General features: G+C 52.8%; 1 protein-coding gene across 1 annotated transcript in view; it reads right to left on the bottom strand.

The window, feature by feature from the left end:
- The window catches only part of LOC147100665 (tumor necrosis factor receptor superfamily member 1B-like), a 36,897-nt gene that overhangs the window by 20,025 nt on the left and 1,657 nt on the right, over positions 1–15,215 (bottom strand). Inside the window, exon 2 of the mRNA XM_085967156.1 lies at positions 2,858–2,954. Coding sequence (XP_085823282.1) covers positions 2,858–2,954 — 97 coding nt within the window. The remainder of the gene's footprint in view (positions 1–2,857; positions 2,955–15,215) is intronic.

Raw genomic sequence — 15,215 nt, 5'->3', positions numbered from 1 at the left:
GCTGCCCTTGTCCTTCTAGGTGATAGAGGTTGCGGGTTTGGGAGGTGTTCTCGAAGAAGCCTTGGCGAGTTGCTGCAGTGCATCTTGTAGATGGTACACACTGCAGCCACGGTACGCCAGTGGTGGAGGGAGTGAATGTTTAAGGTGGTGGATGGAGTGCAAATCAAGTGGGCTGCTTTGTCCTGGATGGTGTCGAGCTTCTTGAGTGTTGTTGTAGCTGCACTCATCCAGGCAAGTGGAGAGTATTCCATCACACTCCTGACTTGTGCCTTGTAGATGGTGGAAAGGCTTTGGGGAGCCGGGAGGCGAGACACTTGCCGCAGAATACTCAGCCTCTGACCTGCTCTTGTCACAGTATTTATGTGGCTGGTCCAGTTAAGTTTCTGGTCAATGTTGACCCCCAGGATATTGATAGTGGGGGATTTGGCGATGGTAATGCCGTTGAATGTCAAGGCGTGGTGGTTAGATGCTCGCTTGTTGGAGATGGTCATTGCCTGGCACTTGTGTGGCGCGAATGTTACCTGCCATTTATCAGCCCAAGCCTGAATGTCGTCCAGGTCTTGCTGCATGTGGGCATGGACTGCTTCATTATCTGAGGAGTTGCGAATGGCACTGAACACTGTGCAGTCATCAATGAACATCCCCACTTCTGACCTTATGATGGAGGGAAGGTAATTGATGAGCAGCTGAAGGTGATTGGGCCTAGGACACTGCCCTGAGGAACTCCTGCAGTGATGTCCTGGGGCTGTGTTGATTGACCTCCAACCACCATAACCATCTTCTTTTGTGCTAGGTATGAATCCAGCCAGTGGAGAGTTTCCCCCCGCCCGATTCCCATTGACTTCAGTTTTACTAGGGCTCCTTGATGCCACACTCGGTCAAATGTTCCTTGATGTTAGGGGCAGTCACTCTCACCTCACCTTTGGAATTCAACTCTTTTGTCCATGTTTGGACCAAGACTGTAATGAGGTCTGGAGTAGAATGGTCCTGGCGGAACCCAAACTGAACATCAGTGAGCAAGTTATTGGTGAGTAAGTGCTGCTTGATAGCACTGTCGATGACACCTTCCATCACTTTGTCGATGATTGAGAGTAGCTTGATGGGGCGGTAATTGGCCAGGTTGGATTTGTCCTGCTTTTTGTGGACTGGACATACCTGGGCAGTTTCCACATTTTCGGATACATGCCAGTGTTATAGCTGTACTGGAACAGCTTGGCTATATGCGCGGCTAGTTCTGGAGCACAAGTCTTCAGCACGACAGCTGGGATGTTGTCGGGGCCCACAGCCCTTGTTGTATCCAGAGCGCTCAGCCTTTTCTTGATATCACGTGGAGTGAATCGAATTGGTTGAAGACTGGCTTCTGTGGTGGTGGGGACCTCAGGAGGAGGCCGATATGGATCATCCACTCGGCACTTCTGGCTGAAGATGGTTGCAAACGCTTCAGCTTTGTCTTTTGCACTCACGTGTTGGGCTCCACCATCATTGAGGATGGGGATATTCATGGAGCCTCCTCCTCCCGTTAGTTGTTTAATGGTCCACCACCATTCATGATTGGATGTGGCAGGACTGCAGAGCTTTGATCTGATCTGTTGATTGTGGGATCGCTTAGCCCTGTCTATAGCATGCTACTTCTGCTTTTTAGCATGCATGTAGTCCTGTGTTGCAGCTTCCCCAGGTTGGCACCGCATTTCTAGGTATGCCTGGTGCTGATCCTGGCATGCTCTTCTACACTCCTTATTGAATCAGGGTTGGTCCCCTGGCTTAATGGTAATGGTAGAGTGAGGGATATGCCGGATGATGAGGTTACAGATTGTGGTGGAATACAATTCTGCTGCTGCTGATGGCCCACAGCGCCTCATGGATGCCCAAGTGGTGTTCAACATGGAGGAGTACTGATTCATCAGCTGAGGGAGGGCGGTAGGTGTTAATCAGCAGGGGGTTTCCTTGCCCATGCTTGACCTGAAGCCATGAGACTTCATGGGGTCCGGAGTCAATGTTAAGGACCCCCAGGGCCACTCCTTCCCGACTGTATACCACTGTGCCGCCACCCCTGGTGGGTCTGTCCTGCTGGTGGGAGAGGACATACCCAGAGATGGTGATGGAGGAGTTTGGGACATTGGCTGAAAGGTATGATTCTGTGAGTAGTCTGTGGGACAGCTCTCCCAATTTTGGCACAAGTCCCCAGATGTTGGTGAGGAGCACTTTGCAGGGTCGACTGGGCTGGGTGTGTCGTTTTCGTGTCTGTAGCCAGTGCCGAGGTCGATGCCGAGTGGGCCATTCAGTTTTATTCTTATTGTTTTTCATTTTTTACAACTGAGTGACTTGCTAGGCCATTTCAGAGGGCAGTTAAGAGTCAACCACATTGCTGTGGGTCTGGAGTCACATATAGGCCAGACCAGGTAAGGACGGCAGATTTCCTTCCCTAAAGGACATCAGTGAACCAGATGGGTTTTTACGACAATCCGATAGTTTCATGGTCACCATTACTGATACTAGCTTTTTATTCCAGATTTATTTAAGTTCCCCAGCTGCCATGGTGGGATTTGTCCCACATTAGTCCAGGATTACTAGTCCAGTAACATTACCACTATGCTACCATTCCCCTAGTGTAGAGGGAGCTTTACTCTGTATCTAACTCGTGCTGTACCTGCCCTGGGAGTGTTTGATGGGACAGTGTACTTTAATCTGTATCCCTGGTCACTGAGACCAGTGTAAGTACTCCTTGCGCTGCTCTAGCTGAATCAGTAACCTGGCACAAACCTTTCTGTTGCATGGATGAGGAAGGCGGGGGGCAGGAGGAGCAGTGTGGTAGCGTGGCTGTATGAATGGTGATCAGTGTGTGAGAGATGACACGTACCTGGAGGGCAAAAGGAACAACACCTTTTTTCATCCGATTTGTAGAATTCATTCTCCTTACAGGTCTTCTCATCTGTTCGGTACAGAGGCTTGGAATACTGGCGAGACATGAGAGGGAGAGAGTCAGAGACAGAGTGAGTCAGCTGTTGATAAATAAACATTCAGGAAATTCCATGTGACTGGGATAAAGATGCTGTCTTTAAAGTCCAGTTCTCCAAATCCCTCTGCTCTTCCACAGCACCAAGCCTACCTTGAGCACTGTGTCCCATTCTGGTCACCGCGACACAAGGGAGACATTCAATCACTACAGGCAGAGCAGAGAAGAGTCACGAGACTGATTCCCACTATCAGGGGTCTGAGTTATGAGGGGGGGGGGGAAAGAGGGGGGGACACGAGAGGGACTCTAGAGTCGTCCCGAATGGCCTGCTTGTCCATAACTGTCTCTCAAAGGTTCGGACAGACCTCATGTTACATTTTCCATCTCGTATGTTCATTGTGAAAAGGGTCTGGTGGAAAAATGTCTCATTTGGAAACTAAAGAAAGCCTAAAAACAGAGTTTGTTCAATTTATTACAGTTTCACCTCTGGCTGTTTTTCTCCACAATGTGAATCTCACAGATATATTGTATGCAAATTATTGACTGGAAGATTTTCCATCAGGTTGTGGGCCACACAGTTGGTTAAAACTAAACAGAAGGAAAGTTGTCTGCACTCACTGGGTCCAGGTGAAATGGGACTGGGGCAAGCTCACACTGGGTGTAAGTGTGCAACACAACGCTACTCTGAATTCACAGCTCTGATGGAGGACAGTGCAGGAGTGAGAGCTCACATTGCGACTGAAAGAGGCCCCTCTGGAGCCGGGAATAATGCTCATTGATAAAAAGCAAAACACCACATCTCGCCTCAGCTCCTCCCACTGCAAACTGTCCAAGGTCAGGCTCCTCAAGCCTTCAGGAGAGGAGGGTACCTGAACCCCAGAGAGAGTCAGCACCTTCAGGAGAGGAGGGGACCTGAGCCCCAGTGAGAGTCAGCACCTTCAGGAGAGGAGGGGACCTGAGCCCCAGTGAGAGTCAGCACCTTCAGGAGAGGAGGGGACCTGAACCCCAGTGAGAGTCAGCACCTTCAGGAGAGGAGGGGACCTGAACCCCAGTGAGAGTCAGCACCTTCAGGAGAGGAGGGGACCTGAACCCCAGTGAGAGTCAGCACCTTCAGGAGAGGAGGGGACCTGAACCCCAGTGAGAGTCAGCACCTTCAGGAGAGGAGTGGACCTGAACCCCAGTGAGAGTCAGCACCTTCAGGAGAGCAGGGGACCTGAACCCCAGTGAGAGTCAGCACCTTTAGGAGAGGAGGTGACCTAAACCCCAGTGAGAGTCAGCACCTTCAGGAGAGCAGGGGACCTGAACCCCAGTGAGAGTCAGCACCTTCAGGAGAGGGAGGGACCTGAACCCCAGTGAGAGTCAGCACCTTCAGGAGAGGAGGGGACCTGAACCCCAGTGAGAGTCAGCACCTTCAGGAGAGGAGGGGACCAAAACCCCAGTGAGAGTCAGCACCTTCAGGAGAGGAGGGGACCAAAACCCCAGTGAGAGTCAGCACCTTCAGGAGAGGAGGGGGACCTGAACCCCAGTGAGAGTCAGCACCTTCAGGAGAGGAGGGGACCTGAACCCCAGTGAGAGTCAGCACCTTCAGGAGAGGAGGGGACCTGAACCCCAGTGAGAGTCAGCACCTTCAGGAGAGGAGGGGACCTGAACCCCAGTGAGAGTCAGCACCTTCAGGAGAGGAGGGGTCCTGAACCCCAGTGAGAGTCAGCACCTTCAGGAGAGGAGGGGACCTGAACCCCAGTGAGAGTCAGCACCTTCAGGAGAGGAGGGGACCTGAACCCCAGTGAGAGTCAGCACCTTCAGGAGAGGAGGGGAGCTGAACCCCAGTGAGAGTCAGCACCTTCAGGAGAGGAGGGGACCTGAGCCCCAGTGAGAGTCAGCACCTTCAGGAGAGGAGGGGACCTGACCCCCAGTGAGAGTCGGCACCTTCAGGAGAGGAGGGGTCCTGAACCCCAGTGAGAGTCAGCACCTTCAGGAGAGGAAACTCTGAATTGGGGAAAACGTGGGATTGGTCGGTATAATCACGCGCTGTCATCAATGCAATCTTCCTTTTAACCTATTCGCAGTTTTAAAGTCCTGATCCCTGTCCCTGTCACCAGCACTCTGGGGGTGGAGGATCACTGGTTGTGATGAAATATTCCATTCATCACTGCCTGTGACTGTGGTCGGTTTCAGTTTCATTTCCCTTCCCCCAGTTCCGTTTCCTCACCATTGTATTGTATATTGGAATGTGTTGTGTGTAGGGCTCCGCCCATACCTGGCCCCTATGTAAGCAAGCTCAGTCTGGCCTCATATCCAGTACTGCAGCCCTCCGGATGGAAGATACCTCTCTCCACTACGTGTTACCTTCTAAGTTAATAAAAGCCTTGTTTTGTTTCGCTAACATCGAGTCTCGGAATTATTGAGGCACATCAATTTTATTAACTTATTTTTCAACACAATGGATCAACTCCTGAAACCCGAACGTTTGGATTTGGATCAGCATGCTCCGGACGCATCAGCACGCTTCGGACACTGGCTTATGTGTATGGAATTCTTCCAGGACAATTCCGCAGCCGTCAAAGACGCTACGGACGCTGCGAGTATGAAACTCGGAATTCTGCGGAATTGGGTAAGCCACCGGGTTTACCCCCTCATCCAGGACGCCGACATCCAAGACGCCGACACGTACCTGGCCGCCTGCGACATCTTAAAGGCGTATTACCAGCAGCCTACGAATGAGGTGTATGCTAGGCATCTGCTCGCTACTCGCGCACAGCGACCTGGGGAATCGGTGGAGGAGTTCCTAGGCACCCTGAAAATGCTTGGCAGAGACTGCAAGTGCCGAGATGTAAAAGCCGCAGTGTACACTGACGAGCTTGTTCGCGATGCCTTTATCACAGGCCTCAGCTCCACTTACATCCGGCAAAGACTGCTGGAAAAAACGGGATTGGACCTGAAACAGGCTGCGGACACCGTGCGATCCCTGGATGTGGCCCAGAGAAACTCGGACGCCTACTCTTCAGCCCGCGCCGTCCACGCCGCCACGTGTGCACCAAGGGCGCCGCCATCTTGGAAGGCATCTTCCCCGCCCGGCAGCCCGACACCGTCGGGGCCCCGCTCTCCCCCCAGAAGCCCTACGACAGCCGCGACGCGTCGGGGACCCAACTGCTACTTCTGCGGGCAGCCAAAGCACACCAGAAACCTGTGCCCGGCGAAAGGCACCACCTGCTTTAAGTGCGGTAAGAAGGGGCACTTCGGGAAGGTGTGCAGAGGGAACCCCGCCGGAAAACCCGCCACCGCCGCGTGCACGCCGTGGGAGCGGCCATCTTGGACGCCATCTTGCCCGACCTCGTGGGGTCCGCCATCTTATGAGCAGACAGCGTGGACGCCATCTTGTCTCAATCAGGGCCCTACAGTGGCATCGGTCACAGTGGACCAGACCAGGCCGCACCCGCTATCCAAATCAATGGTGGACATCGAGGTAAACGGGTGCAGGGTTAAATGTTTAATTGACAGTGGAAGCACGGAGAGTTTTATCCACCCTGAACTGGCACAACAACTCTCCCTAAAGGTGGTCCCTACTCAGGGTACCATCTCCATGGCTGATAAAACCCAGACATCGACCATTCTGGGTTACTGCACGGTACAATTGTCCGTTAACAGAACTGTATATGATAATTTTAAAGTATTAATCATGAAGAATCTATGTGCGAGCGTGATCTTGGGCCTGGATTTCCAGTGCAACCACCAAAGCATCACGCTCAAGTACGGTGGGTCCCAGCCGCCCCTCACAGTGCGCGGTCTGGCTACCCTGAAGGTAAAGCCGCCTTCGCTATTCGTGAACCTTACCCCTAACTGCCGGCCAATAGCGACCAAAAGCAGGAGGTACAGCTGGGAGGACAGGCGGTTTATCGCGACCGAGGTAGACAGGCTCCTGAAAGAGCGCATTATTGAACGCAGCAACAGCCCGTGGCGCGCCCAAGTGGTAGTGGTAAGGGGTAGCGAGAAGAAACGGATGGTGATCGACTATAGCCAAACGATCAACAGGTACACCCAACTAGACGCCTACCCGCTACCCCGCATATCAGAAATGGTGAACCAAATCGCCCAATACCGGGTGTTCTCCACCATCGACCTTAAGTCAGCGTACCACCAGCTCCCTATCAGACCAGAGGACCGCCCGTACACCACCTTCGAGGCGAACGGACGCCTCTACCAATTCCTCAGAGTCCCCTTTGGGGTGACGAATGGGGGCTCGGTCTTCCAGAGGGAGATGGACCGCATGGTCGATGACCACCACTTGCAGGCAACCTTCCCCTACCTCGACAACGTCACCATCTGCGGTCACAACCAGCAGGATCACGACTCGAACCTCGAGAGGTTCCTGGAAACCGCACAAAAACTCAACCTCACCTACAACGAGGACAAGTGCGTTTTCAACACCACGCGCCTCTGCATACTAGGCAGCGTGGTGGAGAATGGGGAAATCGGACCAGACCCCGACCGATTGCGCCCCCTACGGGAGCTGCCCCTGCCCAACACTCCCAAAGCCCTGAAAAGGTGCCTGGGGTTATTTTCTTATTATTCCCAATGGGTCCCCAACTACTCCGACAAAGCCCGCCCCCTCTTGAAAGCATCCTCTTTTCCGCTCTCTGCTGAGGCCCACACCGCCTTCAAAAGCATTAAGCAGGATATTGAGCGGGCCACGCTACAGGCAGTGGACGAGAACACTCCATTTCAAGTGGAAAGTGATGCGTCTGACTTCGCCTTGGCGGCCACCCTCAACCAGGCGGGGCGGCCCGTAGCTTTCTTCTCGAGGACCCTCCAAGGGCCCGAGATCAGACACTCCTCCGTGGAAAAGGAGGCCCAAGCCATCGTGGAGGCAGTGCGCCACTGGTGCCACTACCTAGCCAGCAAACGCTTCACCCTACTCACCGACCAGCGGTCGGTAGCGTTTATGTTCAATAATAAACAGAGGGGGAAGATTAAAAATGATAAGATTCTTAGGTGGCGGATCGAGCTCTCCACCTTCGAGTATGACATCATTTACCGGCCAGGGGCCCTTAACGAATCCCCTGACGCCCTCTCACGAGGGACGTGTGCCAGCGCCACCGGGGATCGGCTACAGACCCTCCACAACGACCTCTGCCACCCAGGGGTCACGCGGCTGTTCCACTTCATAAAGTCCCGTAACTTACCCTACTCGATTGAGGAAGTTCGGTCCCTGACCAGGAACTGCCGCACTTGCGCTGAGTGCAAGCCTCGGTTCTACCGCCCAGATAGAGCCCACTTAATCAAAGCTACACGGCCCTTTGAGCGGCTCAGCTTAGATTTCAAGGGCCCCCTCCCGTCCGTCGACCACAATGTTTACTTCCTGAACATTGTGGACGAATACTCCCGGTTCCCATTCGCCTTCCCCTGCCCAGACATGACCAGCGCCACAGTCATTAAATGCCTCAACAGCCTGTTCTGCCTGTTCAGTATGCCGAGCTACATCCATACGGATAGGGGGGCGTCCTTCATGAGTGAAGAGCTACGCCAGTACATGCTGTCCAGGGGGATCGCCACGAGCCGTACCACCAGCTACAACCCCCGGGGTAACGGCCAAGTGGAGCGAGAGAACGGGACAGTATGTAAAGCAGTCACTCTAGCTCTAAGGACCAAGGGCCTCCCTATCTCCCGCTGGCAGGAAGTCCTCTCGGATGTGCTCCATTCGATACGGTCGCTATTGTGTACTGCCACTAACGCCACGCCTCATGAACGAATGTTTGTCTTTCCCCAGAAATCCACCTCAGGCGTATCCATGCCGTCATGGCTCTCCACCCCAGGTCCGGTATTCGTGCGAAGGCATGTGAGGGGCCACAAGACGGACCCTCTCGTGGAGCCAGTGTACCTACTCCACGCCAACCCCCAATACGCATATGTCCGGCACGCCGACGGAAGGGAGGACACCGTGTCCATAAAAGACGTCGCCCCAGCCGGTAACGACAACAACCACGGCGATAGCAGCGACAACGATCGCAGCAACTCTTACCCACCCACTACTCTTTCATCACCCCCGGAAGAACATCGACCAACGGCACCCCCACCAACTACCCCTTCAACAACCCTGGCGGCACCCCCGGCAGAGACCCAGGAGGCTACCGGGGACACCCAGCCGACACCCGCGGCACCGCAACAGCCACGTCAGTCGCAGAGGACTATCAAACCCCCGAACAGACTAAATCTATAGAAGGGGTGAATGTGACGAAATATTCCATTCATCACTGCCTGTGACTGTGGTCGGTTTCAGTTTCATTTCCCTTCCCCCAGTTCCGTTTCCTCACCATTGTATTGTATATTGGAATGTGTTGTGTGTAGGGCTCCGCCCATACCTGGCCCCTATGTAAGCAAGCTCAGTCTGGCCTCATATCCAGTACTGCAGCCCTCCGGATGGAAGATACCTCTCTCCACTACGTGTTACCTTCTAAGTTAATAAAAGCCTTGTTTTGTTTCGCTAACATCAAGTCTCGGAATTATTGAGGCACATCACTGGTGATCTCAGCCAGTCTCATTCAGGCTACAGGCTGTCCAGTGAGGACATTATGCTGTTAGGTCAGAAAGGCAAGACATTCACAGCAGTACGAGTGGGGGTGAGGGAAACATCGGTAGGTGAAGGCGACTTCTGGGTAATTCAGGGGTGTGTGGGGGGGGGGGGGGGTGATGGCTGGGGTCTGCCCTTTCCCTACTCTGGGTGAGGGGAGAGCCGTGAGTTATTTACAGAATGTGCAAGTTCAGTCTGGGCTCAGCCGATGGATCGAAGGCGCCACAAACCATATATCATGTGACTGTGTCTGGAGACGAGTCGGTCTCACTCGGTGACCATTCCCTGCATCTCCAGTCTGTTCCACAGGTTAAAACCTAACCTCGGAAGGAGCCACATCATCTGCACAGTGGCCGTGGGTCCCCTCACTGAGAAACACTCCCAGCCGCTCAGCGAGCAGTCAGTAGAGAGATGGACACCATCGGGATCGGGGGCGGGGGTTAGAGCAACAACTTTCAACTTTAAAAATAAAGATTTTTGAATATTTTTCACTGTTTTATTTCTTTATCATCTCTCCCAATGGGCAGCAGCTTGAGCCCGAGACACCCCCCACTCCCCAGAGACACCCCAGCAGCCCCCACCCCTAAGACACACACCCAGGGACAGTCCCAGTTAATGAATGATTCATTACAGAAATGCCGATGTACTATTTTCTGGCGGTGTTAGTGTAGTCGCTATTGTAGTGGGACTGCACACTAGTACAACACACGCAATAGGACAGCGCACAGATAACACACTGCACGTGAGAGTCATTGTCCGCACTTCACTCACTCCGCAGTGTTTTGGAGAAGTCCTTGCTCCACGCTTGCCCGACTGTTACACACACTCTGTTACTGTCTACTACGAATGACATTTCAACACTATCAGAGCTGGTCTCACAAGTGAGGTGGTCGCCAGTCACCGCTTTTTTCAGGGGAAAAGAACATCGGTCCAGTTACCATAAGTATCAGTTTGTGGTTTAAAGCCTCACTCCACGACTGACCTCGTAATCCAGGCTGACAATTCGGCGCAGTACTGAGGGAGTGCCGCACTGTCGGAGGGGCAGTACTGAGAGAGTGCCGCACTGTCGGAGGGGCAGTACTGAGAGAGTGCCGCACTGTCGGAGGGGCAGTACTGAGGGAGTGCTGCACTGTCGGAAGGGCAGTACTGAGGGAGTGCTGCACTGTCGGAGGGGCAGTACTGAGGGAGTGCCGCTCTGTCGGAGGGGCAGTACTGAGGGAGTGCTGCACTGTCGGAGGGGCAGTACTGAGGGAGTGCTGCTCTGTCAGAGGGGCAGTACTGAGGGAGTGCTGCTCTGTCGGAGGGGCAGTACGGAGGGAGTACCGCACCGTCGGAGGGGCAGTACTGAGGGAGTGCTGCACTGTCGGAGGGGCAGTACTGAGGGAGTGCTGCACTGTCGGTGGGACAGTACTGAGGGAGTGCTGCACTGTCGGAGGGACAGTACTGAGGGAGCGCTGCACTGTCGGAGGGGTAGTACTGAGGGAGTGCTGCACTGTCGGAGGGGCAGTACTGAGGGAGCGCTGCACTGTCGGAGGGGTAGTACTGAGGGAGTGCTGCACTGTCGGAGGGGCAGTACTGAGGGAGCGCTGCACTGTCGGAGGGGCAGTACTGAGGGAGTGCTGCACCGTCGGAGGGGCAGTACTGAGGGAGCGCTGCACTGTCGGAGGGGCAGTACTGAGGGAGTGCTGCACTGTCGGAGGGACAGTACTGAGGGAGTGCTGCACTGTCGGAGGGACAGTACTGAGGGAGCGCTGCACTGTCGGAGGGGTAGTACTGAGGGAGTGCTGCACTGTCGGAGGGGCAGTACTGAGGGAGCGCTGCACTGTCGGAGGGGCAGTACTGAGGGAGTGCTGCACCGTCGGAGGGGCAGTACTGAGGGAGCGCTGCACTGTCGGAGGGGCAGTACTGAGGGAGTGCTGCACCGTCGGAGGGGCAGTACGGAGGGAGTGCCACACCGTCGGAGGGGCAGTACTGAGGGAGCGCCGCACTGTCGGAGGGGCAGTACGGAGGGAGTGCCACACCGTCGGAGGGGCAGTACTGAGGGAGCGCTGCACTGTCGGAGGTGCCATCTTTCGGATGAGAATTTAAACTGAAGCCCCGTCTGTACTCTCAGCTGCATGTACAAGATCCCACTGCACTATTGGAGAAGGGCGTGGGAGCTCGCTCCGGTGTCCTGGGACCAACATTCCTCCGTCAACCAACATCACCAAAAACAGATTAACTAGTTGTTTGTCATTTGCTGTTTGCGGGAGCTTGCTGTATTCAAAATGTCTGCCAGATTACGCTGCAGAACAACATTCACTGTACTTGAATTCGTTGTGCGAGATGCTTTTAAATAGTTCCGAGATGTAATAAGGCACTATATAAAAACACAGCTAGACTTTACAACGTAGGTTAGGCTACATGTGATCTGCTACTCCATCACCCACTACACAGAGATGGAGGACTCTCAGCGATGAATCAGATCCAGTTGCACTGTACAGGTCAGCAGAGGTGGGGGGTCAAAGGTCTGTTCACTCTGTTGACTGTGAGGGGCCTGAACGCAAGGCCTCGATATTAACAGGGAGGTGGGGAAAGTGCGGGCGAACCCGGTAACTGGCAGCAAACCCGGCAAGGCTGGGGACATGGAGACCATGTCGATCTTAACGGGACACTGTGCCTCCAGCCTTTCCCCTCCCGATCCCGGTCTAGAACCGTATCCGCCCCCACGGACTGCTGACTATCGAGGGCAGGTTTATAGTTTGCTAGCTGACCTGTAATTTTGTGAATTTGAGATGAATATGAAAGAAACCCACAGTCAATGACTGAACATATGGCAGGTCCAATCTGACAATTCTCAGCACCCTATCAGACCGAAAATCTAGAGGGGACGTCACAGCAGAGCAAGAATGAAACAATACATTGACAGACAAACTGATCACATCTCACCACTGGTATCTCATTCAGAGGACTGAACATATCTGCTTCATCATAGACTCCTCTCACACAAGCATCGCTCTCCCTGTTCCCCAGTTGGGTGATGGGGAAGATTAAGTCATTGACGGACAGGTGTCTAAAGAATTGCCAGATCTGATCCACTCACAGTTGAATGGCGCCGATGAAGATGGCTGCCGTCCTTATGGGCTCCGTGTGTACCAGGCAGCTAAGTGTCCTTTGCTGCTTGGTGCACTCGGCTCGTTAAGAAAAAAGCATTTCATTGACTGGATTTCACTTGTTGTATTTGGTTATGTGACAAATAAAATTGAAATTGAAATTGAAATTGAATTCTCAATAATGTCCAGTTGTGAAGGGACTCATCGTGGCAACTAGCACCAAGATAATTGCCCAGCCAGCCAGTTGCTGATTACGGTGAATGGAGGGGAATGGGCAGCTGCCTTTATGTACTTTAAAGGCCTGGTAATAACCCACCCTCTCAAACTGGGATCTACGTGATAAGCAAGGGGGAGCTGTCCACAAAAAGCTTATAATTTGGAAATTACCACTACTGTGCCATGTAGGGATAATCTGGGATCACAGAGTTATTTGGGACAATTCGCCCCCTGCCAGTTAACCCTCAATATTCTGGTTTTCAGCATTGTGTGTAAATCGTGCAAACTGCAGCCCACACAGCCCCTACCGGGGCAAACAGCTGCCGTATGATCCTCAGTGCAGGGAGAGCTGTGCGAATTCCCCACTGTGATACTGGAGACTCCCTGAGTGAAGATGACTTGTTTTGATAATGCAGCCCCGACTCCCCGATCGAGGGACTGCGGGAGAGGAGGGGTGCCCTGAGGTACTGAATTACAGACAGACAGTCAGTCCATGCAGGAAGAAGATGGCAAAGCTGAAGACAGCTGAAGGTGGCAGTACAGCTTTCATTGTCAATTGCCTGCATCAGCTTTGCAAGCCAAAGTGTACCCACATTCTCTGCTGACCTACACATTTATATACACTTATGTTGTGCAGTCCTGGCCACAGACAGAAAGTTCACTGAATGCTTACTGTGCAATATCAGTGCAGTCAGGCATAAATACAAGCAGCAACTCAATGACCTTCCCTCCATCACAAGGTCAGAAATAGCGATGTTCGCTGATGATTGCAGTGTTCAGATCCATTCGCAACTCCTCAGACAATGAAGCGGTCTGTGCTTGCATGCAGCAAGACCTGGACAACATTCAAGTTTGGACTGATAAGTGACAAGTAACATTCGCGCCACACAAGTGCCAGGCAATGGCCATCTCCAACAAGAGAGAGTCTAGTCACCTCCCCTTGAAATTCAATGGGATTATCATTGCCAAATCCCCCACAATCAACATCCTGGGGGATCACCATTGACCAGAAACTTAACTAGACCAGCCACATAATAACTGTGATTACAAGAGCAGGTCAGAAGCTGGGTATTCTGTGGCAAGTGACTCACCTTCTGACTCCCTGAAGACTTTCCACCATCTACAAGGCACAAGTCAGGAGTGTGATGGAATACTCTCCACTTGCCTGGATGAGTGCAGCTCCAACAACACTCAAGAAGCTTGACACCATCCAGAACAAAGCAACCCGCTTGATTGGCATCCCATCCACCACCTTAAACATTCACTCCCTCCACCACCAGCGTACCATGGCTGCAGTGTGCATCAACTACAAGATGCACTGCAGCAACTCGCCAAGGCTTCTTCGGCAGCACCTCCCAAATCCGCGATCTTTACCACCTAGAATGATAAGGGCAGCAGGCACATGGGAACCCCACCATCTCCAAGTTCCCCTCCAAGTCACACACCATCCTGACTTGGAAATATATCGCTGTTCCTTCATTGTTGCTGGGTCAAAATCCTGGAACTCCCTCCCTAACAGCACTGGGAGAGTGCCTTCACCTCACGCAACGGTTCAAGGCGGCGGCTCACCACCACCTTCTCGAGGGCAATTAGGGATGGGCAATAAATGCTGGCCTTGCCAGCAACGCCCACATCCCATGAATGAATTTTTAAAAAGCTAAAATTGGAGGAGGATGGAATTGATGGTGGGGACAGAAGACATACCTTCAGTCTTCCCAATGTTTAATTTGAGGAAATTTCAGCTCATCCAGGACTGGATGTCAGACAAACAGTGTGACAAATCTAAGGTACTGGAGGTGTCGAGAGAGGTGGTGGTGAGGTAGACCTGGGTGTCGTCAGCGTACATGAGGGGCAGCACATTTATTATATATGATGTGGAGATGCCGGAGTTGGACTGGGGTGGACAAATGTAAGAAGTCACACAACACCAGGTTATAGTCCAACAGCTTTATTTGAAATCACAAGCTTTCGGAGCGCTGCTCCTTCATCAGGTTCACCTGACAAAGGAGCAGCGCTCCGAAAGCTTGTGATTTCAAATAAAGCTGTTGGACTATAACCTGGTGTTGTGTGACTTCTTACATTTATTATGTACACATGGCTGCACCCAACTGCTTGTGTCCTTATAAAATACAAGCACCTTCTTTTAGTAACTGATGATAATCTGTGTTAATGAAACGGTTGTGGCTGGTCAGTCTCTGCTGGTCAGTGTCCACTGCCCTTTCCCCCGAAACATATCTACTGCTCAGAAAAGTGACTAACTTCTGAATCTGAATCAGTCAATCTGAAAATCCATCTGGTTAAACTCTGAACAGCCTCTTGACATATCTGATCTGTGTACTCACCACATGAATCACACTGATCTACAGTTATTGGCCTCAGGCTGTTCCAG

This window comes from Somniosus microcephalus, chromosome 25 (assembly GCF_052327205.1).
Source record: "Somniosus microcephalus isolate GS21.2 chromosome 25, FLI_Smic_1.0, whole genome shotgun sequence".
NCBI classification, from domain to species: domain Eukaryota; kingdom Metazoa; phylum Chordata; class Chondrichthyes; order Squaliformes; family Somniosidae; genus Somniosus; species Somniosus microcephalus.
This window is presented reverse-complemented; position numbering and strand designations above follow the sequence as displayed.